This window comes from Megalopta genalis, chromosome 5, assembly GCF_051020955.1.
Source record: "Megalopta genalis isolate 19385.01 chromosome 5, iyMegGena1_principal, whole genome shotgun sequence".
NCBI lineage: Eukaryota > Metazoa > Arthropoda > Insecta > Hymenoptera > Halictidae > Megalopta > Megalopta genalis.
The window spans coordinates 13701454-13727187 of record NC_135017.1 but is presented as its reverse complement, the minus strand read 5'-3'; the positions used below and the strand labels follow the sequence as shown (position 1 = coordinate 13727187).

Genomic DNA, 25734 nt, shown 5'->3' with positions numbered 1-25734 from the left:
TACTCTTTCCTAATCATAAATGATGCTATTATGCTACGTTCATTGACAATTAATTTATAGGAATTTAATTGTGTTTCTTGAATGTACATACTTCTACATTAGTTCATGTGGTCATGTAGAAATCTACTGATACAAGATCCGCCGAGCCGAAGGGGAGCGAGCGCTCGCATTGGCATTATTCGCAACTGCATTACATATGTATAAGTGTGCATGAAACAATAAAAATTGTTACTTTATGTAATATTATATTCGTTATTTGTAGTGTAAATGGAGTAAAATGTATCGTTATTATTTAAACAATCATTTTATTTAATTGCCTTCGATTTGAAAACAGTGTACATAAGATTATAAACATGCCAATAGGTTATTGTAAATAAATTTTTATACATACCTCTGCTTATGTATATATAAAAAAATAATTATAATTTTATGATAGTATATATAATAAACAATCGTTTACGTGAATCATTCGATTTTTCATATTATCGAGATCAATGAAAACCTGATTCAAGAAAGTGCATTGACTATGCTTGACGACATTTTTATTAAACAAAAACAATGTTTTTATGTGTAATTACAATGCAACTGATATTAATATAAAGTGAAAAATGATGAAAACAATGTACTATTTTTAAATGAACATATAACTTCAATATAAGAAGATTATGGTAATAACATTAACCAACAAACTTAAGGTAAATTAAACTTTAAAGTTATAATGAACGAGGAATGTCCAAGCTGTAACCAAATAACAAATACATCATGCTCGAGGCTCATAAAAGACACTTGTGGTCATAGTAAATGTCGGATGTGTTTAATATATGAAGAAGAAGGATGTAAAGCATGTAACAATGAACACATTATACAAAATATTGGAAATTATGGTAAAAAATTATGAACACACTAGATAACATTTTTACCATGTTAATATCATAAATTTACATTTATTTTGTAGATTGTCAACCCTCAATGAAAACAAATTCAAACAAATTTTCTACTTTCAATAAAAATATGAAATATAATGATGAAATAGTGCTTCCATTGGAATTAGTCATTAACAAACATTCTAGATACAAAGCTAAAGATCTTGAATTGGATTCAATCAATTGTGTAAATAGTCCTGATTCTTATAAGAATACAAGTATTAAAAAGCCAGAAACTTATAACAAATCTATTATCACTGAACGTAAAGATGATGTTTCTGATAAGTTATATATTTCCAAAGAAGAAATTGGGAATGAGATTTTAAGCACACGCACATTTCTAAATCACAATTCATCTACAGAAAATTGCTACAATGAAAGAATAACAGATAGTTGTGGTTCTGTATGTATACATGGTTACATGAGTTCTAATTATGCTTGTAGTTGTGTTACACATTATTATTATCTTTTTTAGGACCCTAAAACAGAATCTCCAATCAAGGAAAAGTTAACAAAACGTAAATTGAGTAAAAGTTTTGGAAGTAATCACATTTTAATACTGCCAGGATCTCCAGAAAGATACAAATGCAGTATCTGCAATAAAATTTTTCATAACAAGAAAGGAAAATGTTATCATGATGCTTGTGCAACAGGTATCAGACCTTACAAATGTTCTTTCTGTGATAGAACTTTTATCAAACGTTCTCACTTTGAGTATCATGAACGAGTTCATAAGGGATACAAACCATATAAGTGCCATCTTTGCGAAAAAGCATTTCCACAACGTAATAAACTCAATAGGCACATGTTTTCACACAGTAGTAAGTTATGTTGTTAAACATAAATAAGATAAAAGATAAGTTGAGTCAATTTAATTGTAAGGAGCTAATATATTTCTAGAAGAGAAACAGTTTGTTTGTCCTCAATGTAACAAAGGATACACTAAAAAGGATGATTTAAGGATACACTTGAATACTCACAATGATACAGCTAGATATTCTTGTAAGGCCTGTGAGAAGACTTTTGGAATATTGACAAATTTAAAGCGTCACCTAAAGATACATACAAGTAAGTATGTATCTATATAAAATAGAATTTGTTTAATACATTCATGGCTGAATCAATATATTAACAGATGAAAGACCTCATACATGTGATGAATGCAACAAGAGTTTCAAAGACAAATCGCTCTTAATTCGCCATAAGAAAATACACGGAAAATATCGTCCATTTTCATGTGCACATTGTAGCAGAGTATTTCTATCTAAAAGCGAATTGAGACGTCATTTAATGGTTCATTCAGGTAAATTATTTATAACAATATATTATAATGATATATAATGGCATGGTATAATTTGTTTCAGATGAGAAACCATTTTCTTGTACATATTGTCAAACTGTGTTTAGAAGAAAAGACAATTTGCATCGTCACATTAGACACCATCATCCAGACAATCCAGATTTTAAGAACACCGAATTACAGGACACTGCGTCCACGACAAATACAAACTCAGTAAAAAGTAAACTAATAAATACAAAACAGAAGCAGAAACCAAAAAAGGCGCAAAAAATAGCTTCTAATTCGTTACCAAAGCATTCGACTAAAGTGTCGATGGTTTATGTGAGTTCTAATGATCAAATTAATTCTAGATTAGATTCGATGGGTAATATCACACCAGTCATTAGAACTACTAGCGAAGTAAGCAATGCAGTTCCTGTCATTAACGGACCAATTAGTGCTAGGAAAATAGAGGATAAGACTGATACTAGAAAGAAAACATTTACGTACACAGAACCAATACCTCTAGCTGAAGCTGTAGTGATAAACAGACGTATCGAAGAGAAATTGTATCCGCAAAACGTATCGAATCACAATTATTTTTTCCGAAATTACTTAAATTGTCCAGACAAGTCACATCCTCCACTTATGAATCAAACGTGCCGAACAAGTACTCAATCAAAAAATTCTGTGCTCGCGTCTTTTAATGAAAATCTAACTTCGGAGTCTGGTTCGGAATCACAGATAAGCGTTACGCGTCACAATGTAGACAAATAAATTTATATTAGAGAAGCAGTAAGGTAGAAATTGCATACAACGGAGGTTTGTATAGTGTAATAAATTAGTTTATGGAAAAATGTCAAATGTGAAAGATTAAAATTATTTTTTCTTTAATTATTAAATAGCAAGTTATATTAAAAGATTTCACTCACAAATCATACATAGCATTCCACTGCCAAAAAAACGAATTCAATGAAGAAGATACAAATCATTTAATTAAAGAAATAATGATTTGTGTATATGTAATTAATTATGGAAGTTATTTTTTAATAAAATGTAAATGTATTAAGATACTGATGATATGAAAAATATACAATTATTGAGACATTAAGAATTTTATTTACTTTTTTCGTATATCAAATAAAAAAATGTTTACATCAAAATATTATATAAATACATAAATTTATGTTCATAATTGCTAATTATCATTGTCTCAAAATCTTTAGAAAAAGTCAATAAATTCGATATTATAGAGTTACATGGATTTGAAGAGGATTTGATTTTAACTTTTGAGATTACTAACAATTACTTATAACTATATTACCAATTTATGCACAAATTTAAAAGCAAAAGACGTTCGTCCATCATTTACATATCAGTATAAAAGAATTAAATTAATTAATGCTTCGTAACATTCTTACACTAGTAAGTTATATGAAAGTAGAAAGAGTTAACTATTTTTCAGAAACTAAAGTTAAGCAGATAAAATGTGTTTAATAGTATGTACATATTATATGACGTATTCTTAAAAATTGTTGAAACTAATTAAAAATTCTAGCATTCTTGTGCTTTTTTAATACTTTCTCTACCAATTTCATTACTTTATTTCAATCTCTCACGCAAACAAAAATTTCTAAAATATAGTTATTTACAAATTACGATCAGTTACATTATTACATATTCGAAAAATTGAACTATTTTTATATTATCTATTAAGGCAGTCAAATTTATAAACTGTTTGTATGAATCTCTGTTTGGAAACACTTTACAAAAGAATGCAAGTTATATATTTTTGTTCAATGTTTAACAAACAGAAAAGTCAGGGCCAAATTGACTTTTACCTTCCTTGATGAATCGTGTAAATTTAGACATTTCTTTTTTAAATATTACATATAAATACACAAATATTTAAAATTCTTCATTCTATAATCAACATATAAGTAATGTGAAAGACTTCTGTCTATGTCATATAATTAAAACTATCAATTCTTGTGAGTATAATGAAAAGACTATCCTACTTAAAATTTTGTTTTTTAACATGCCATGAAAGTCTATTCTCATAAAATTGTATAACTATTTGTGGGCAAATCAAATTTGCCTCCTTTGCGCTAACCAAATCTGTTTCTTCTGTTCCTTTCCTAAAAAACGCATTATTTATATTACTGTTGTTTATGGTTCAATAGATATTAAGCAGAAACTAACCATTTCATTAAAAACATTAATTCCCCACTAGAGTCTGTGGCGCCAATGATTTTGTCAGGTTCCAGTTTTCTCTTGAATCCATAAATTTTGTTGTCAGAGTCAACAGCATCTGTTTTACTCATAATTAAAGGTAACCTTTACTAAGGTATTCAGCAGTATGTTTTATTCACCTAAGGTACATGCAGTTATTAATAACAAGTACATACATTCCAAATAATTGTACATGCACAAGTAAAATTAAAAAATGAAATTTGAAACATTTTACATTTCATTATTCAAAAGTATAATAACGTATTTTGAAAATTATATATATTTTCAAAATATAATTAGAACACCACATATTTTTGTTATACATAGCAAGAATTGATTTTGTTTTCTACGCATTTAAACCGATTTTGAGGTTAAGACCGTGTTAAATGTAAACTTTGGTAATAATTACAATATAGTAATTAGTAACATACATTTTAAATTTCAATAAACAAAACTACAATGTTTATAATATGAACGTGATAGAAATAAATGTATTGGATTTATACTAACTTGGACTAATGACATGTAAAGTTGTAACTTCACTTTAGAATTTCATAACAGCACATTCAACGTTATAACATAAATTTTAAAATCTGCTGTACTTTGTGTATCCTTCACTGACATAAATTAATTGAGTAATTGACAAACTGTCTTACTGATATTGACCTTCTTTTTCTGTTTTGTTTACAAACACATTCTGTCTTGCACTTTCATTTTATTAATTACATACTCCACGTACGAAATATTAAATTTGATTAATAATACATATTAAATGATACAAACATTTTTTTATTCAGATGAATCTATATTGTACGAATCATGTATGTACATATAATAGAAAATGCATTCAATATTATAAACATTCAATTCATTTTAATATGTATTCGTATGTAGTTCTACTTCTCGACAATTCATACTTCCGGCGCTGTATTAATGATTGTTATAATAAATATCGTTATAAAAGTAACTATATAAAAAATTTATATATACTAATATTGAGTAATAAGATTTAAATGTATAAGTTGTTTATTAAATATAAAATAGTAGAACAGTTTCATTTCTGTGTGATTGGCTTCTTTTGTAAATGAACGTGAAAATGATGTCTTGTATAGGAAAATCTGTTTCGTTGTAAAAAGGTAAATAATGGCAAGAAACAAGTTGTGTAACACGAACTATAACATTGTTCATATTTTTTAGTAATATCGATTTTGGTATATTTTGTTTATTTTGCGAGAAATGTTAAAATTACGAGGTGAATACATGTTATACGCATGCTCAAAATGGTCACTCGCGCATCCGGGGTTTACATAAGCGTTCGCAGGGAATACTAATCGATTGGGCGAAGTGAGACGTGAGCGATCTACACCATTTCTCGTATACGCGTAGTTCGACTCGTGTTTGGTGTGACGAAGGGTATCTCGACTCTTCCAAATTCCCTAAAATGGTTAAAATGGAACATGATGTAAGTACACAATTAAATATAATACCTGCATTCAATAGTATATCTTTTTCACACAAAGTTATTCCCGCAAACTAAATGCGTAGACGCGCCATATAATCCGTCATTTTGTTTTGCACGTATAACCTGTGATTCTTTTTAATTTGTTTACGATGCTTACCACCAATCCATTAAATTATGATTGGCATTAATTTTTTTTCTTATAAAATACGACCATAAGTATTTTATATTTTTCTAAACTATGCGGATTTTGTTATATCCCGATGTAATATTATTTATCAATTAGTTAGAATAATTGTAGAAGTTGTAAAAATTTATTATTAATTCGTGTTAGAATTGATTTTAAGGTTTTTTAAGGTAGGTTTGCTGGGTGGAAAGTTGAAAGTTCGAGTATTAGGGTACAGCGTACGGTTTGTGTTCCAAGTATAATCATGGCGTACCTTGACGCTATGCCGTTCGGGGACCTAGTATAATGTTTTCGCTCGGAAATACTATGAACACAATACATTTAAATAAAATTCGTTATTTATAGTATATATAGTTATAGTTTCTCGGACTGTTATATCTCAATTTAAAATTTATTATACTGTTTAAATATTTCTTTTTATTTAATGTGTTATATAAGATTAGTTAATAAATTTGAAAATAATTTGATGAAGTATATATATATGATATTTTAAGATAATGTTTAATTATCCACAAAATTTAGCATACAAAGGCTATAAAAGTGTTATAAAAGTATTAATTAAAAATTGTTTATTTTCTGCTTGTATACCATGTGCTGTTTAACATATAACAGCAATATCAATGTTGCAGGATGGAAAAAATGAACCAGAACATGTCAGGAAATTATTCATTGGAGGCTTGGATTACAGAACAACTGACGATTCATTGAAGAAGCACTTTGAAAAATGGGGTGAAATTGTAGATGTAGTTGTAATGAAGGACCCAAAAACAAAGCGTTCCAGAGGATTTGGTTTTATTACTTACTCACGTGCTCATATGGTAGATGATGCTCAAAACGCAAGGTAGTATACTTCTTAAACCAGAATTCCTTAGCAGATTGAAAATTCACGATTGCTTCCAAAATTATAGACCTCACAGAGTGGATGGACGCGTTGTAGAACCAAAAAGGGCTGTTCCTAGACAAGAAATTGGAAGACCTGAGGCAGGAGCAACAGTGAAGAAACTGTTTGTTGGTGGTCTGAAAGATGACCATGAAGAGGAAGATCTCAGACAGTATTTCCAGAGCTATGGCAGTATAAATTCTATTAGCATTGTTACTGACAAGGAAACTGGGAAAAAGCGTGGTTTTGGTTTTGTGGAATTTGATGATTATGATCCTGTTGATAAGATTTGTTTGCAACGTAACCATCAGATACGTGGAAAACATGTAGATGTAAAAAAGGTAATTATAACTAACTAACCAACCATAGCTAACTATAACTAAGACTGAATTTTGTAACTTTGTAGGCTTTAAGCAGGGCAGAGATGGCATCTGCGTCTGGCGGTGGTGGTAGTGGAGTTGGTGGTAGCAGAGGGGGACAAAACGTGGGAAGAGGACCTCGAGGAGGTAATCAAGGAGGTGGCAATTGGGGAGGACGAGGCAGCGGTGGAGGAGGTGACTGGAATAATGGTGGTAATCAAGGTGGTTATGGTGGAGGTAATCAAGGAGGTTGGGGTGGTAACGGCCCCTGGGAGAATCAGAATCAAGGTAAAGGTTCGCAGAAAAAAGATTTTGTTTCACCTCTTTTTTTGTCTCAAATGCTATTTTCTCGAATTTAATATATATTTTACTAAATGTTATCAAAAGGAGGTGGATGGGGAGGTCAAGGTGGACAAGGTGGCTACAACAGTGGTGGCAATTGGAGCAACGATAACTTCGGAGGAGGCTACCAGCAGGGTTATGGCGGTGGCCCGGTTCGGAACAACTTCAATTCTGGAGGAAGACCAGCACCTTATGGTATTGATATGAGCATTAGTGGCCGACATTCCGGAGATTCGAAATGGCTAGCACCGATCGGTGAACAAGATTGCTTCCATCCTCCTCAAATGCCAAGGCATAGTGTGCTGTGTGCACCTTGAGCAACTTTTCTTTAGACTGCTGGCAGTACGATTGTGACACAAGTCATAATAATATGAGCGTTTACAGTACAAGTTGCACAAGGAGTGTCCAGTTTGGATATTTTACCTCCAATTAATTTGATAATGCCATACGAAGCGAGAAAATTACAAATTTTCTGGTTTCTTTTGGCTAGGTGCCTAAAGCTACGAGGAACAGCTGTTTCAACAGTTCATTAAAAATATTTCAAAGTATGATAAGATTATTTGAGGCTACAGTAATATTTATTTTTGCTGTTATCATCTTGCCCCAATATTTGAAAAGTGATCTAGATAATATTTCCAGTAAAACGTAAGTTATATTTAGAAGTACGGCGCAATGTTGAAGAGAAGAAGCGTCCTTAAGTTCAGGTTCTTTATTCTACGTAAATTTAGTTTGCTCGTTGTATCTACTATTATATGTTCTGTCTAGCAGAAAAATCATTATTTGCATTTATATCTTTTTTAATTTAATACTTGGAAGAATATTTGATTTCCAAACATTTAGTATTTTTGAAGGACGATGTTTAGAGTTGTATATATTTAATCCACGAAGTATGTAATCCATAATAGTTTTGTCACTATTGGTAATTTTTGCCTTTTTGTGATTTTTAGGACCAATGGGTGGTGGAAACTCTGGAGGTGGTGGTGGCGGTGGTTATGGCAACCAAGGAGGCTATGGTGGCAGTTCCCTAGGAGGTGGGAACATGGGAGGTGGTGGAGGTGGCGGTGGAAGGAGATACTAAGCACTTTATTCGTGGATACTCCCTCACATGGTAAGCATAATTCAATTATCTATTAAAATTCTGTACATTTCCAACACGTATTAGGCTGTCACTATATGATGAGAGTATAATAAATAACATTGAAAGTACAATACAGTGTATGTCGGACGACATGTGATTGAGTTGTACGGATTAAGGACTGTATGAAAATTTATTTTGCTTTTCGATGGAGGTATTAGAGAATTTTGAACGCTTCGTTTAAAACCTTCATCATGTTTTTGTGTGCTAGCTGTGTCAAAAGCTACAATCATAATCAATTGCATTCTCGTGATATAGTATTTATGTAACAGTGGTACAACAGAGGAGAGGTTTTAGAACAATGGTGAAACTAGTAGTTCTCTGTTTTGTTATCATAGCTAACGAATGTTTTTGGTATACTCAGGCATACAATAAATCCATGTGTCTTCTAGTTTTAAATTCTATTTATGCACAGTATACTAATGTATTGTTAGGCAAGGAAACACGATAAAAAGTAAAGAAGGTAATACTTTTGATTCGTTGACATAAACAGCAAGAGATAATTTCACTTTCTGATTGATAGAAGACTTAAGCAAGATAGACTTCAATATTGTGAAATGTTTGGTATACAATTGTTTTCTGTCAAATCATCTCAATATACATATTCAACTTAGAGATTTCAAGGAATGTCCATTGCATCTTTGTTCAGGGCTTAAATTGTTATTACACAATTACTCTTTCTTGCCTTGTTACTTAATTCTGTAGTGTCTCGAGTAAGTCTTATCTTCATAATAAGGAAGATTATTACTATCTTCTTGTTTTGCGTCTCTTAAATTTTTTTTCTTGGAAATTTAAGAGTCCTGCATAGCGAATGTTGTTTTCCTTCATCCTAATAGGTATATTAGTATCAGATATATTAATTAAAGGATAAAAATTCTATAAAAGAAATGCAATATGAAGCAGCTTTCAAAATGCATATTAGAGAATTATGTTTCGTTCAAAATGCATAGAAATGGTAGAAAACAATAATAGAACACTTAGCTGAAAAATTGATAGATTTTTATAGTTTGAGTATTTCCAATCATCCGAACTAATAGATTTATGACTTTTAAACCTCAGGTGAACCTTCTACTTGTCTTCTAGTCGCCAGTACTATCTGTACTGTTTAGTATCGGAGCAGGCAGGGCTATAAGGCTAGAGACAAGACCAGGCAGGACAATCAGGATACAGGACAGAAAGAGAGAGAAAAAGAGAGAGAGAGAAGCGTCATCTGTTAGATCACAGTGAGGGAGGCTTTTGCTTGTATTTCATTTGGTATCTAGCACCTACTATATGTTTTACATATTTTACACTTATGTGAAAAAAAAACCAATCGTATAATTTTCTAGACCCGTGCTTGCACGTATCGTGTGGCACACAAATGATATCCGCCAAGAAAACAGAGAAATGCAAACGAATTAACTAAAATGATTTTGATTAGTGTGTTTGCTGCTGAAAGTCCAAAGACACGTTGAAACATGATTCATCCACTCGGTTGCTATGTCTAGGGATACATCCGTGCCATCCAAAAAGCATCTCTATTCGCGTGTGCAACTGCGGCATTTTTCTTTTGTAAAATATTTAATGAAAACGAAGAAATCAATTAGCGGCAAATAGGACGATTATGCGGTAGACTTTGGAAAGCACGATTGTCTCTCTAATCTAGTGAAAGACGTTAAAATAGCGGTCCATGTAAGAATCTAGGTGTTTTACTACGTTGATGCAGAAATTTTTAATTTCGTAAGAGGAAGAGGTGATTCTTATACAGACCAAAATCTCAGGATATACAAAATGAAATGTTGTTAATATACGAAAAAAATGAGTATCGATGAATTTAAAGAAAAATTCAGATCTAGCATGAACTATAAATGTTGGTTTAGCATTTTCTTTCGTAGGTTACGCTAGAATAACGAATTATTTTTTAAGTTGTAATGTTTTAAGAGTTAGCGAATAAAAATGACCAGAACCTTTTCCATGTCACTGTTTCATTTTTGAAATAAAAAAGAAAATTGTCGATAGCATAGGAGATAAGTCAGAGTACAAGAACAACTCGTATGAAGTGCAAAACAGAATCTCTAGGAAAGAGCTGTTTTTAGCTAGATAAGGGCACACATTTAATCGATCGCTATACAGGAGTAATTAACGAAAAAGTCTCTTTGAACCCTCACGTACGATAGAACAAACAATTATTTGTATTCTTTGTCGAAAACTGTGTAGTCGATGGAAGCACTATTATGGGCTTGATATATTTATATGTATTCACAGTATTAAATAATTTGTACATAACGCAAAAACCTGTGACCAATTTTATGTAGTTCTTGTAATATGTAAGATTAAGATGTTCGGATTTATTGACGAAGGGATGCGTTGAACTCTAATGGTTCATCTATAAAGGCTATACATATTGTATATTGAAATGCGTACCACAATGGATTAACACTTTGTATTTAAGAACACTATGCAGAACTTTCATCAATAATCTTTTCCTTTGAACGATAAGAAATCTAACTTGCAATGAAATAAAATGATCTTAGGTTTAAACAGTTTCTCTGTAGTGAATGAAATTACCTTAAGTTCTCATTGGAATATACACCTATCTTTTCTTTTTAATTAGTAAGTAGACTCCTCGATTTTCTCAATTTCTTCGTATCCCTTTTTCTAATTAAATCCATTGTTTAGAAGGAATTAATCAGTGCTGCACCAATGTAGTCTTAATTATCTAGACAACTATTTACATTAGAGAATTGTGTCAGAGAATATCACTGACAATAAAAAGATTAACTTAAGGTCACGTTTTTTTGCGATTTCAAGGTTGTTTATATCGTTTTGAAATAGGACTGCACATTTTCATTACTCCGACTAGAATCTACCTACTAGGATAATTCTGAACAAATTAGGGTATTTAACGTGATATTATTATTCAATCGAAGTAATTATTTTACAAGTGGTTTGTTTTTTGTTCAAACATTCTACATTATTTTCTGATATTATAAGTAATTTTAATCTTCCTAGATATTGTGCAGCACTGATTAAGAAATAAAGATTTCATTTTGGGATTTCAAGTTTTAGTTCTGTTGTACATCAAAATTGATTTCCTTTGTTTTTCACACGAGTTCCTTTTCTAGCTTGTTGTCTCGTCACGCATTGAAACCTCATTCAACACGTTTACTCTGTTATAAAGTAAGTTTTTTGTGACTCGTTAGGTAGCGAACGTAAGGAGTAAATGATCAATTTTAGGTAGGTAAAACTTTGTTTACGAGCACAGGCCACTGTCACCATCGACAGGAGAATAGTCCACTTAGGTCGATCGGGCAGAGATATACAATAGTATTGAATATTAATAGTAAGAGTGAAATATGAAGGAAGAAACTAAAGGCAGGCAGGTAGCAGAGCAAAAGGATGATACTGACACTGCGCAGCAAGCTAGGCTTTGCTAGGCTTCTCGCTAGCCTCTGTTGTACAACCACAGGTAGGAATAATAGATTCATTTGTTTAGATAATAGGGCAATGAATGGCAAAGTGTGCATGATACAATGTTTTATAATATTTCTGCTGAATTCTGCTGTTTCAATTAACAATTATTTTCTTTTATTAAAACAGACAGAGTACAAGTAAATTACATTGTTAGATCTTTGTTGACCCTTTTGCTATGACCGAGCCTCCCAAATAAGTCCCCATAAACATGGTAAAACATTCGAATCGTAGTATGTGTTTAATTAATTGTAACTCAAGTATTTTAATTGCAAATGATTCATTTATTTTTTCCTTTATTTAGAACTAAACATGCTTTTGATGTTGCAATATAGTTTATAAATCGTTGTGCTGCGGACAATTTTGATTGCTCATGGTAGCAAAAGGGTTGAAGTGAACTACCTTCAACGTACTATCAGTAAGCTTTGTCTTGTCTTGTGAATTAATATGTTCTATGAAAATGCTACTTTGTTCTCAATACACCAGTAGGAGAAGATCTGTCGTACTTTTAACATATCAATGATGAAAATGGGAACATAAAATTTTGCAGAGTATTACATAAGTTTCATTTATACAAGAGTAATCGATAAAACGATTTTTGATTTATTGATTGAGCTTTCTGCTGGAGAACTTGTGTTGTGAACTCTCATTTATTGTTTTATTTTATTGTTAGAGTATTGGGCATTAACATTCATTGTTTCAATTTTATTTGCATTAAATAATGCCCAATTATGTATGAAAGTATACTAATTTATACTTTCATAATAAACACTTTCGATAGAATAAAATTGTATTAAATGTCAGTAAAATAATAATATGAACAATGAGGAAGTTGAAAGGACTTTGGCTTAACTGTAAAATATGAGTGTATAATAAGGAGATAGTAATTATTTTTGTTTCACATCATATGTATTAATTGCTATCTTTCGTTTTTATTAATTTCTGGTTTTTCCATTTGGGCTGGTACCCCCAGAGCGCTCCGTGTCACAACTGCCATAATCAGTTAGTCATCACGGGAGGTAAGTTGAAGCGAATCAATTTATTTTCATAACTATTAATAATTCTTATAGACTGATGGCTAATACTTAATTCGAAGATTTAAACAGGATTTCACAACAGCTGAGAGAACAACTAAGGAATCATTGTTTGTGACGATGTGAGAACGAAATTAAGTATGAATGAATTGTGGTTTATGGTTCATTTTAAAATAAGTATGTTTGAAAATGTGTGTTATATTTGAGAAGAGAGCCCTAAAATTTAAAAATTATTCTTAGAATACCCCGAATTTAATTTTTTAAATTACATCATTATTTTTTAAGTAACATTATAAACGATTAATTACTTAAAAAAATAAACCTAAATTGCAATTCTTTTTCTCTTAATTTTGATCAAGGTATTGTTACAAAGAATCATCCCTTAAAAGATTATATGTAACTATATGATTTTTAGGGACCAAAGGACTAAAGTTTTAAATGACATGTTTTCCATTCTTAATTAAAAATTGTAAATAATACAATTCTTCCAGCAAAAATGACAAATATCGAATTATACATGGATATGTATACGTGTAGCTACGGATATGAGATTTATATTTTACCGAACAGTATTACAAGTTTAATTCAGAAGCAGTGAAAACTAGTTGCTAAACAAAACACAATTGAAATTTTAATCGAAAGCATGCGCGAGTCTGTTAATATTATTTAAATAGTATGCATGCGTATCATTTCTATAGTTAACATCAAGCAGTACAATATTTTTATTGAATTGCAATAAATGTAGTTGTTCTTTTTAAAACACTTTTGTGCAGTAGATGTGCTCAAGATAAATTTAACCAGATTTTTGAAAATATTTCTACTAACAACGTCCGAGATATAATTTGATAAGGATTAATTGTTCCAGTTCATTTTCAGCAATGTAATTTCACTTGTCATCTTTTTTAAAGGATCCCAATAAATTTCTTGAACGCCTAATAAGTTTAATTCATTTTCACCTTTAGGTTCAGCTTCCTTCGCTGTTTACGTTGTTACTGACCGAATGATATCAATATAATTGTACATGTTAAGTCTGTTATAGAATAAGTGGTGTTCGAATTTTCAGTAATAAAGAACATATGTAATGGAAACATCGAATGTTTGTTAGTTTATTATACCATGAAATAACCTAGGAGGAAGTTGAAAGTGGAGAAGAGAGAGAAAATTCGAAATCGCTATTTATGGGACATCAATTAAATTTGTGAATGAATTAGTACTTTCTATATTTTCTTATTAACAATAATTTTACAGAAGAAATTTACCGTACGCGTAACCAAAAATACGATTAAAAGGTATCAACAATATCAAGATACCTCGGTATTCTTCAATTGCAAATTATATATTTAGATTATATAGTATATTTCTTATGCGATACACAATAACGTAATAATCGGAATATCAAAATCACAAAACCGGGAAACCTATCGTAAATTGTTACTATACAAGATTGTAAAATCACAGACACATATTGTAAACCTGTTTACTTAATTGTAAAATTTCATTAAGCCAAATTTATCTATTTAATAATAAAATATCATTAAGTAAACCAGTGTAACCGATCCTGTGTAATATTATTTACCGAATAAAATTATATGTATCGTAAAACTTATTTCTCGAATATAAACAATAAAAGCTAACGACACCCTATAACAAGCTCTATCGAAAATGTTCGCGATCATTGCATCCCCGTTAATTACAAATCGACCGTGATATTCACGCGACTCTGAAAATAAAACGGAAAAATGATTCGGGCCGACTTTTTTTTGTTTGTTTCGTCTCATTCGAAAATACGAATCTGCATAAAAATCCGCAGTATGAAAATCTTCAAACCGAAGACAACGTGTTCGTGTTCTCGGAAGTTTCGCTGGCCACGCTGTTGCACTGTTGCGCTTTCGTCGAGGCCCCGCCAATGGAGTTCGCCGAGACGCAGGAATGATTGATCGCCGATTTGAATGTCTCTTTGTAAAAGCAGAATTCACAGAATCCAGTTCTACCGTAAATCGGCACGTTCACCATTCCGTTGGAAACTGCGATGTTCCTGCAACAGGTAATTAACCGTTTCGAATTTGGCGATAGAAACCGTTCGTTATCAATTTTCACTCGCGGTTATTAACTAAACTTAAATGCTAGCGCAGGTATCGCCGCGAGGTTACACCCCTGTCAGCCTAATGCTTGGAACTGGCATAATCACAACATCATATGCATGTACATCGGTCTCCCACAAATACACTTAAGTACCCATTGTACTTCGAGCCTCCCGCCAATCCTATTTGTATAAGAGCGTTTAATGACACGTCGCTTCGATAGCCACCCTCCCTCGAATCGCTATTATTTCTTATTCGAATTTACCGAAGCATCGCGAAAATATATACACACAATTGGATTTTCCAAATCATTTCTGTCGGATTCAAGTCACCTGCATCTTTTCCCACGATTATGACAGAAGAGAGCGTGGCTTCCGAGCTTACGGGGGGAACGAACGCTGTAACAGCGGAGAAAGTTGAATTTCCTTGCCGAACTATAAAACACAGTACGTTCGCAAGCAACGCCGAAAAATCGGGACATTTCTCGACTTTTCGCGAGACTTTCCCGTTCGAACCTGCGCCATTTTGAAACGAGCAACACGTAAGGGTGGTTCTTCGAGCAGATCAGGGGTGGCCAAAGCGTCGAGCGCGTCGACCGTGATATTATTTATGTTTATTTTAAATTTAATCTTATTTTTCGCTCTAAATTACTACTTTTCTCATTTTCTCTGTCCACCCCAGGAGCAGATCATCCCCCCCGAATTAATCGCAGAAGAACTAAACGAGACGCAGAGGTTACAAAACCATGTCCGCTAGAATCGAGCACGGTCCAACGACGCGAACAATTTCCTGCAAGATTTCCATGACGGAATTTGTATTTACCGATAATGTTGATCGAGCTGCGCCTTCTCGATCCTTTTGTCTTTCGCGCGGCGATTCTGGAACCAGATTTTGATCTGCGTCTCCGTGAGCCGCAACGACGTCGCCAATTCGAATCTTCTTCTCCTGGAGATGTACTCCCCGCGGCGGTATTCCACCTCGAGCCTCAACGTTTGCTCGCTGCTGAATGTCGTCCTTTGTCTTCGAGGTCGGCCCTCTTTCCTCCTCCTACGCGCTACTGTCCACAACAGAAACGTTCGATTACGCGAGCTTCGAGAGGCCGAAATCCTTTGAATTTTCTCGGGCATGGCGTGATCCATCGCGCGCGCATTGTAAACAATAATTGTTAAATTACATAAACGAACGTACCGGCACGCGTGAAATCGCGTATTCGATGTCTCCGCGATAAACAGTAATGTCTCCCTTACTGACGCTCGGATTGTCCACTAAATTGGACAATTTGGGAAGAGGAGATACGATTATTCGAGAGCCTTGCGGCTCGTTTTTTTATAATTGTTCACAATAGGCGACTATAAAAATGAGCCGCGAGGCTCGAATAATCGCATCTTCTCTTCCCAAATTGTTCATTTTTGTTTACAAGCTGAAGGAAAATTACGCAGTATTTATTGTATATAGTTTCGAATCTGCATGATTCGTTAACGAAGAGAACGCGTTTTTATTCGACTCTGATTTATTGCGATCGCGGGTAGGCAATGTTTACATCGCGGAAAGATCGTCCGATGTCCAGTCGTGAATCGTTCCCAATTCGACGCCTAAGCGATACAGTAATGTCTCCCTTACTGACGCTCAGATTGTCCACTAAATTGGACAATTTAGGAAGAGGAGATACGATTGTTCGAGCCTCGCGGCTCGCTTTATAATCGTGGACAATTTATAACTATAAAAATAAACCGCAAGGCTCTCGAATAATCGTATCTCCTCTTCCCAAATTGTCCCTTTTTCTGGTCAATCTGGGCGTCAATTAGAGAGACATTACTGTATTCGCCGCCGTGTCTCGCGAACAGGTTCGGACGCGACGTTTATGTAATTGTTAGGGCTGCGGGAGAGGCTCCGCGTTTACGTAAGTTTTCGCGAAACGAGCGAACGGTTCCTTTGTCTGGCCCCGTTGTGGCGACGGCTTAAGAGGCGGCCGAATAGAGCCGGGTTAGAGGAAACACGGCAATGTACATTATATTGAGACGCGGCCAACTGCGTCTCGTAATCTCATCAATATCGCTACGAAGTGGCGAAGCGGAATACATCCTTTCAACACACGCGAGAACGTATGCCCGCTGTAATAATGCGACGCGCCGTTGAACACTTAGGTAAACCGGGGGAAACACCGAGCCCCGGAACCGTCGGAAAATTAGCAAATATTTTCGAGACTCGCGGACCATCGAATAAAACGGTCCCCGGCACACCAGTCGTGTCGGGGTCAATCGAATGTTCGTTGTCCCGTCGGCCCAACGGACCCTCGGCGAAATAAGAATTGTCTCTGTCCATTTGTTAAGAAACAAAATGTCGAGATTTCCTTACATCTCGAGCAATTTCGATGAGATCTGTTTAACGACGCGTCGACGCTCGTGAATCGTTTTGCTTTTCTTGTTTCTATGTTACGTCCATGAATTTTTCTTGCAAACGCGTCGAAATCTAATTATTCATATATAATTATTATTATATATGAAACGAGATAAATCGAATTGGTTTGGTCTTGCACGGTATCGCCGGCGCAAGGGATGGAAAACATTATGGCGGCTGTAAGGCGTTGCTAAGTGTAGCTTTATCCCTTTCCGAAAGACTTTTCACTCTGCTGAATTTGTTTGTATTCAAGGAACTATTGAGAACACGGAATAGCGTTCTTTTACAGACAAATTGGATAAATTTCGTGCGTGTAAACTTGAAAAATTATACGCGGAAACGCTATAGGCTGAGGGGAATGTCTTCGAATTAGGTTGATTCTAAGTGGTAAGGGTCGATAAAAGTTGCTACCAATTATATGATATATATCAATATATATTATTATATATATTGACATCAATGAAATTATGTGTATCAATATTGATATTAATATTGAAATGAAATATATATAATATGTATAATATAATATATAATACATATAATATTGAAACGAAGAATTCAAGGAAAGATGAAGGATTCAAGAATCGAATTTTTAATGTGCAAAACTGTGATAACAATTTTCTAAAATATATCAAAATATATCACATATGTATATCACGATATTTTACAAAGAAAAAATATATATACATATATATATTGACTTAATATATATTTTTGTAAAATATCCTGATATATACGGTGTATTTTGAACGATACGATTAATTAGAAAAAATTGTTATCACAGTTTCGCGTATTAAAAGAAGTGGACAATGATTGAAACACTTGATATTCGATAGTTTCACTGGAATAGCATGATTCCACGGATATTAATTCGTAATATGTACTCACAAAATGCTGAGAATCCTTGCAGATAGTGCTCCGGGGTCTGATGATAGGGCAAATTATGAAGATGCGACGAGTGCGTGGGCGGATACGTAATCTGTGTTAAATGCAGGTGTGTCAGAGGAAGACTGGGCACTCTGGGAAAGAGACCATGGAAGAATGGCAGCTTTAAACTTGAACTTTTTTCTCTGTCGTCGTTCATTAGCACGTCCGTTCCATTGTTGTCCTCCGTTTGCTCCGAGAGCGTTTCTTTGGAGTCCGGCACCTGTTCGAACGAAACATTCTTGAGTGAGTTGCAACATTAACTAATTTTGCGAGAACACCATGTCGTTCATTGAAATATTGCGATTTTTAATGCGGTTATTTCTTATCGATGTACTGTAATTCGCGACAGAGGTAACACATTTATTGTCGAACATATTTGACAATAAATTTCCATATTCGACTGTTCTTTACGAAGGAGATTCCAATGCAACTGCGATTAACGAAGGATTAAACAGTGCGATGTTTGCAACAAATTCTTGAAGTTCTCTTATCCGAGGATTTTTTCCGAATAATGTTGCAACCGATGGGGGTTGCATCTATTCGAAGCTGTGAAAATTCTCAATGTCTTTAAATTGGCGTATTCGCTACAAAGTTGCAACCGATGGGACTATTAAAAGTTGCAAAAATTCTTAACATTTTCAAATTAGAGTATTCCTTACAAAGTTGCAACCGATGGGACTATTAAAAGTTGAAAAAATTCTCGAGGTCTTCAAATTCGACAATTCCTCACAAAGTTGCAAAAGATGGGACTATTAAAAGTTGCAAAAACTCTCAACATCTTCAAATTCGACATTTCCTTACAAAGTAGCAACCAAAGAGACAATTAAAAATTGCAAACAAATCCTCAAATTCAAGTACACACTCTTTCCACAGAAAAACTGCAACAAAATATCTTTTCGTTGCAAAACAGCAGTACCAAAAATTGCTAAGACTTCCCGAGGACTGCGAATTCGACTCCCGAAACGAAATCGCGGCTGAGAAAATTACAAATCAAAAAGAGAATCGAAGATCACATCATCCAAAGAGCCTCTTACCTGTGCGGTACGAACATCGTCGGCCGCGTCGCCGTTTAGGGTATTCCTGGCACGGTGTTCCGGGTCCGCTGGCAAATCGTTCCTCTTCCCGCGATCATCGTCGTCGCTGCTCTCAACCTTCTCCTTCTCCAGATGGCCATAAATCCTAGCGAAAAATCGTCGCGGCGATGACGGCCCGTCCGTTTTCGCCGACATCTATCATCCGGCCGCAGCCAGCCCGCTCGCAACGATACTTCCCGGAGAAACCGACGGGAACTACGAAAGTTGAAACAAAACAGCGGCACGATGATCTCAAAGATGTTCGCGGATGAACCAGAAGAGGCCAGCCAGTCTCGGCGATCCGGTCTCAACAATGTCGATTCCTCCGCGTCCCGTCAGCATCGTACAAGAGTTTCACGCCGATTAACATGATCCTCCACAATGTTCAGACGGTGTACTGACGTCGTCGTCGCACTGCCACCATCCTCTCTCTGCCAATTATCACCGGGAAACCGTGTCTGCGGGGACCGTGGCGAAGATCGAGCGTGGAAAAACACGGCGGAAAAAATCGTGAATCGAGAAATTCACCGAATCGAAGAGTTCGAGGGCCCGGAACGAGCTTTAGAGAATTTTCGAGCGTCGTCGACGTAGCCCGGATGGAATTAGAATCGCTGTCGCTGTGGGCTGGCACAGGTGTTAGGCGTCCGTGAACGGCGTCCGGCACGGAATGGGGGAAAACCACTGTCGAGGATCGCGAAAGTTAGGGGTTGGTGAGCAGCAGCAGCCGCAGCATACGTAGCCGAGGCGGTTCTCCACCCTCTCCTTATGGCGGATATAGGTGGGAGGGATGCACAGTGGCCACGCCGCCCCCAACCCCTAGCGGGGAGCCCGGAAACCACCCCCATCCCTTCGATTTGCGATAATTCCGTTGTAACGCCTCTCTGTGAAAGGGCACCTGCGATCGCGCGCCGCGGCGACGGGCCCGGGGATGGTTTTTTAATCGCGTCTCTGTCGCCGGGTAATTCGCCGTGAAATCAGCTATGTTGAACGTTTCGTATCTGTACGGGGTGGTGCATTTATCTGCAGACAGTTTAGCTATCGTGCGCGGCTACGTAACGCTGCGAGCCGCGCGATTCGATCCGGAGCGAAATGCTTTCCGGCAAAAATTCGTGGCTGCTCGATCGTCGTTTCGACGCTGACCTTAGACCATGTTTTGAGGCCGTGATTGCTTTTATCGGGGAGTAGGATTTAAGGGGAGGTTTCGTGATGCTGGTCGCTGCGCGATTTTCGAAGTCTACTGCGAGATCGTTGGTTCCTCTGGAAATGGTTCAGGTAGCAATTTTCTAGTATAACTGATGTAAATGGGAATTTACTGGTATAATTTATCGATTAAAATTTATTGATGTAAGAAATAATTGACTTTATACCGCGCCCAGGGACCTTAAAGGGAATTTCTTTACACTAAATTCGCATAGATTTAGATATCGTGTAGTGGAAGTAGTAATTTATTAATGCAAGAAATAATTGACTTTATACTGTGCTTAGAAACCTTAAAGATGTCAACCCTTTGCACTCGAATAGTGACTCTGAGATTTTTAAAATTATTCAAATTGTAACACGCGAGACGGAAAAAGTTATTCCAGATTTATAGTTGAATCGACTTCGAGTTAGGCTTCGAGAAAGGGTTAGAAGGGCTCACAAGTAAATTATTCTTAATTATAGTAATTCCATTGTACAGAGAAACCTTGAATACTTACTACAAATTCGAACTTAATACGGTTTTAGATATCGTTTAATTATCGCTGTTATTTTTTTACGGCGATTCTCGTCCTCTCGACGAGAATATGAATTTTTTATCACGAAAAATTGACGCGGTTTTGAATTGTGCAGCCGAAAATAAGCGATGGGGTGCTTGGTGCATATCGTAGGATTAACGAATCGAATGGCCGTCCGAAAATAATGTCATCGGAATTACGAGCGGACGCGCGCGAGTTTGATTATACGAGTTTCAGGGTACTAATTAATTTCAATGATTGGGGATTTATTATTATATATAGAATTCATTGCTGTGTATTACAGCAATTTCCAATCGATTTATTATCACACGCTCCGTTTCGATTGTTAACGCGGCATGCTGGCGATTTAATGACGCGTTCCCGCATCCGTGATGCACTAATAAATTCGTCGATACCACCGTGGAAATTGTTTACGACACTTGCGCCAATTAATGGCGCACGCGAGTAAATTATACTTAATTATAATTCCATCGTACAGTAAAATATTATATAATATTTGTTACAAATTCGAACTGAATATTAAAACCTGAAAATATTGTACGTTTATATATTTCAGAAGAAATCTTTTTCGAGCGATATTACGATGCAGTTTCAGCTTGACAAATTTAAGAAAAATATCCCGCCGTATAATAATGTATAATAATTTTGTAATAATAATAATAATGTATAATGTACAATATGATAATGTATTTGTAATAATAATAATGTATAATGTACAATATGATAATGTATTTGTAATAATAATAATGTATAATGTACAATATAATAATGTATTTGTAAGATAGAATGTAGATATCAACTTAATAAATTTAAGAAAAATACAGTATCTCACAGTATGAAAATTACAATGAGGCAACATAATAATTATGCGCGAGGGTGTTAGCGAACAATTTGTTACAAGTTTCCAATTTGGCAGAGAACGTTGATTTAGCGGATCGCCTCCTCTAACAATGAGAGCTCGGGCATATCTCTCCCATATTAATCACAAGAGCACGGAAAAATATAAAATCGCGGTCTTTCAATATCTTGAGCTTTTACAGTGAACCGCACATTCAACAATCTACACTGGAATTCATTTCTCATACATCAATATCCCAATTGTTCGATCCCCCCGAGGGGCTTCGCGGATCCTCATTGTGTACTACTTATTTTCCTTTTATTATCATCCCTTCGCGTTTTCTCATCAAATTGCGATCCTTCTTTCCCGTTCACGCCGCTACCCCTTACATCCCCGAAAACAATGGCCGCGTTTATTCGCCGCAAACCCCGTTACCTAATCCCAGTTCACGAAACTCGAGAAACGAAATCATCGATTTATATATGTGCTTTCATGAATGTCGCGGATCGATTAGAATGTCCACGAAACGATTGGAAAATTGCTCGAAGATCTCGTCGACGAATTATGTTGTTACTGTATATATTACATTGTTATATATTATCACTATATGTATATATTATTATTATATTAGTACTATATTATTACTATATTAATATTATATTATTACTATATTATTATTATATCAGTACTATATTATTATTATATTAGTACTATATTATTATTACTATTATTACTACTTTGTCGCACTTTTAACCGTTCCAAAGTTTCTCAAATTCTAGAGAATCAACGAACAATAAATCTGGAAATCGTGCAAGCTATGCAAATAAAATTATTTCGCTAACAAAAATGTCCTGTTAAATTTTCAATAATTATTAGGCCTTGAAGAATTAAAAAATGACTTCAAATAAATCGTCAGCATTCTGCAACGAATTCAGGGTGTCCTCATTTCTCAAGAAAATTCCTCGATCTAATAATTATCGAGAGAAGAAATGAAAATTGTCCGCGCCTGCTACGAACTTCGCAATTTGTTGTCTCGCTTAACAATTCTAATAGAACAAAGATAATTTGTACACGTTGAAACATTTCTTATTCTTTCCATTCTTCTGCTCTGTTTCAAATTGCGGCTACCCATTCCCCCGGTGAAATCTGCTCGCCATGGACGAAGACAACGTCCACGTGCCATGATCGAGACGGACGAATTGTTCTCGCGTGTTTAAACAAAGTCAATTTTCAGGAGCACAAATTGCTCCAGGGGTATATTGACGCGTGTCTATGGATCGCTTACGGTTGGGAGACGAGTGAGAGAAAGAGAGAGAGAGAGAGAGAGAGAGAGAGAGGAAGGGAGATTGTGTGCGTAATGATTGTAATGCAGAACAATAGCAATCGCTCGGCGAGAATTAGACACCCTGACGTCGCGGCGAGGCCGGGGTGCGCACATGCGCGTCTCCCGGCGAATCCCCGTTGGTCCGGCCTCTAATTACATCGATTTCCGACTTGGCTCCGATTGGTCCGGTGCCTCGACTACCATTCTGCCGCCCTACCACCGGCGTTAATTATGATAGGTAATTTTCACGCGAGTATGAAGGAGTGTAGGATTATCCTCTGCGCAGAGACATGCTCGAGATATCCGGCAGCGGCTGGAAAATGGATGGCCGCGTTTAAAGATTTGCCGAGGACCCGACAAACAACGTAGTCTGCCGCATTCGAATCAACGCGACGCGTCGATATTCGCCACGAATTTATTTATTATTATTGACGGCCCCGCGAACCTCCGCGGCAATTGTTTAAACGATCGTTGCTGGTTTATAGTCGACGATCTCGCAAAGAGTCTCGCGGCTACCCTAATTTTCTACACCGTTTTCTTTTTTCTATATTTTTCACGTTTATCCTTTCGTCGATGACTTTTATTCGCGCGCACCGTGGCAAATATTTATAATTATATATGTATAATTCTAATATTATATAATAATTATAATAATAATTATAATTATATATTATAATATGTATAATTATATATATATATATTTATATGTATTTGTTGAAGTATTTAAGAGAGTACAGTTAATTTTATCCGTCGAGTAATAAATTCGAACAATTAATTGACGAGGATAACATTATTTCAACGTTATTTCATATGTTTTATTGATCAGTTTCTGTAAACTTTGTCGCATCGTGGCTATGTCGCATTCTAATTATAAATTTCTTTTAGTTTGTTTAAGAGAACCCCTTGCTGCGTGATCGATGCGAGCTGGCCACCATTTTGTATGCAGCCTGGAACCTCGGAATCTGCGAATAGACTGTAACGATCGTTCGAAGATATCTTCTCGTCGACGAAGAGTATCCGACGACCTTGAAGAGTCATTAAAAAATAGGGCCATATTGCAAGAAAATCTTCTTATACATATATTTATATACATATGGTTAAACATTTCGATTAGATGTCTACGTTGTTAACAATTGTTATGCAAACATCTGTTTAACATTAAATTGTTGCGTAGAAATAACAGTTGTATTTGCACGTGTGCCGTATCGACGACATTGTGGCAACTATTATACGTACAATTTTTTAATCGGCGTACGACGCGTCCTAAGCTGTCCTAAGGGAAAATAATTTCAAGTCCCTTTGGCGCAGAGGATAGCGCGTTGGACTTCTAATCCAAAGGTCGTGGGTTCGATCCCCACAAGGGATGAATTATATACCGTGAGATGTGCAGGCGTGTTTTTCACGTCTCCGTCTTACATTTTTATTTTCCTTGTCGGTCTCGTAACGATTCTGTCATTTATATCTCGATTTCTGTTTTAATAATGCTATCGTAACTGGCTAATTGAATTGACGGGAAAATTGCATTTCAGCTGATGTAATTTTACACTGAGATATAAATGTCCATACAGGAGACAATGTCTTTCGAAGAAGAGAACGTCTATAAATTGTATGTATTCCATAAACAATTGAATTGAAGCATCTGTATACAGACTCAGTTTTTGGATATAAAAGACGATGTAATAAAATATTTTGAACGTAACGAGTTGTTAATTAGACTTTCCTACATTGATACGATGTGTTAAATGGCAGCAAGGACCGCGCAAATATTAAATACTTAAGGAAATAACAATTAAACGATCGAAAAATTAATGGTTCAAATGATTCATGCCGCCTTTGCCGTAAGAATTGATGCGGACAGCGGCAAGTATCATTTGCTCCGGAAAATCGAGTAACAGCGCCATCTAGACGCGAAGCGTCCAAACTGCTCAACGATCAACTTGAAATTTCGTCTACTGAATGGTAAGTGAATATTGTAGGTGTCGCCACCTTGCGGCGGAAGGCTGAAACAATTCGAAATTTTCCGCGAAAATTACCGATCTTCGGTTTTGGCTAACAGTTTGAGCGTTTTGCCGCTGCAT

The 25734-nt window shown here is 35.2% G+C and overlaps 3 protein-coding genes and 1 non-coding gene across 7 annotated transcripts; 3 read left to right on the top strand and 1 right to left on the bottom strand.

Moving 5' to 3' along the window:
- Positions 1–140: 140 nt before the first annotated feature.
- LOC117227039 (uncharacterized) lies at positions 141–3764 on the top strand. Of its 2 annotated transcripts, none has more exons than XM_076521858.1 (6): positions 141–884; positions 956–1326; positions 1399–1744; positions 1806–1991; positions 2059–2226; positions 2288–3764. In XM_076521858.1, the coding sequence occupies exons 1-6, from the start codon at positions 719–721 to the stop codon at positions 2977–2979; spliced, it is 1929 nt and encodes a 642-aa protein (XP_076377973.1). In that variant the 5' UTR covers positions 141–718; the 3' UTR covers positions 2980–3764. The 2 variants fall into 2 exon arrangements, with proteins under 2 accessions (XP_076377973.1, XP_033337829.2); XM_033481938.2 differs by having other exon boundaries at positions 142–884; positions 1824–1991.
- A 1978-nt stretch (positions 3765–5742) lies between these two features.
- On the top strand, positions 5743–14368 carry Hrb87F (Heterogeneous nuclear ribonucleoprotein at 87F). Of its 3 annotated transcripts, none has more exons than XM_033482137.2 (7): positions 5743–5896; positions 6710–6921; positions 6989–7301; positions 7367–7613; positions 7707–7856; positions 8609–8769; positions 13220–14368. In XM_033482137.2, exons 1-6 carry the CDS (start codon positions 5876–5878, stop codon positions 8737–8739), a joined length of 1074 nt encoding a protein of 357 aa, XP_033338028.1. In that variant the 5' UTR covers positions 5743–5875; the 3' UTR covers positions 8740–8769; positions 13220–14368. The 3 variants fall into 3 exon arrangements, with proteins under 3 accessions (XP_033338028.1, XP_033338029.1, XP_033338027.1); XM_033482138.2 differs by lacking the exon at positions 13220–14368 and adding an exon at positions 9856–11837 and having other exon boundaries at positions 7367–7607; XM_033482136.2 differs by lacking the exon at positions 13220–14368 and adding an exon at positions 9856–11837.
- Positions 14369–14781: 413 nt separating this feature from the next.
- Positions 14782–20741, bottom strand: LOC117226876 (transcription factor rough). Its single transcript, XM_076521861.1, has 4 exons — positions 19720–20741; positions 18647–18905; positions 16184–16418; positions 14782–15315 (listed from the first exon to the last, which is right to left on the bottom strand). The coding sequence occupies exons 1-4, from the start codon at positions 19912–19914 to the stop codon at positions 15102–15104; spliced, it is 903 nt and encodes a 300-aa protein (XP_076377976.1). The 5' UTR covers positions 19915–20741; the 3' UTR covers positions 14782–15101.
- A 4208-nt stretch (positions 20742–24949) lies between these two features.
- On the top strand, positions 24950–25022 carry TRNAR-UCU (transfer RNA arginine (anticodon UCU)). Its single transcript has one exon. It is a non-coding gene; the product is annotated as a tRNA-Arg (tRNA).
- The last annotated feature ends 712 nt before the right edge of the window (positions 25023–25734 follow it).

Bases quoted from the DNA above. Each gene is read 5' to 3' on its own strand.
- LOC117227039 (XM_076521858.1), top strand. From the start codon at position 719: ATGAACGAGGAATGTCCAAGCTGTAACCAAATAACAAATACATCATGC. The intron at 1,992-2,058 runs GTAAGTATGTAT...ATATATTAACAG, and splicing joins TCACCTAAAGATACATACAA to ATGAAAGACCTCATACATGT. The intron at 2,227-2,287 runs GTAAATTATTTA...AATTTGTTTCAG, and splicing joins TCATTTAATGGTTCATTCAG to ATGAGAAACCATTTTCTTGT.
- LOC117226876 (XM_076521861.1), bottom strand. From the start codon at position 19,914: ATGTCGGCGAAAACGGACGGGCCGTCATCGCCGCGACGATTTTTCGCT. The intron at 18,906-19,719 runs GTAAGAGGCTCT...TCGTTCGAACAG, and splicing joins ACGATGTTCGTACCGCACAG to GTGCCGGACTCCAAAGAAAC. The intron at 16,419-18,646 runs GTGAGTACATAT...TGTTGTGGACAG, and splicing joins GCAAGGATTCTCAGCATTTT to TAGCGCGTAGGAGGAGGAAA.
- Hrb87F (XM_033482137.2), top strand. From the start codon at position 5,876: ATGGTTAAAATGGAACATGAT. The intron at 6,922-6,988 runs GTAGTATACTTC...CCAAAATTATAG, and splicing joins GATGATGCTCAAAACGCAAG to ACCTCACAGAGTGGATGGAC. The intron at 7,857-8,608 runs GTATTGATATGA...TGTGATTTTTAG, and splicing joins AGGAAGACCAGCACCTTATG to GACCAATGGGTGGTGGAAAC.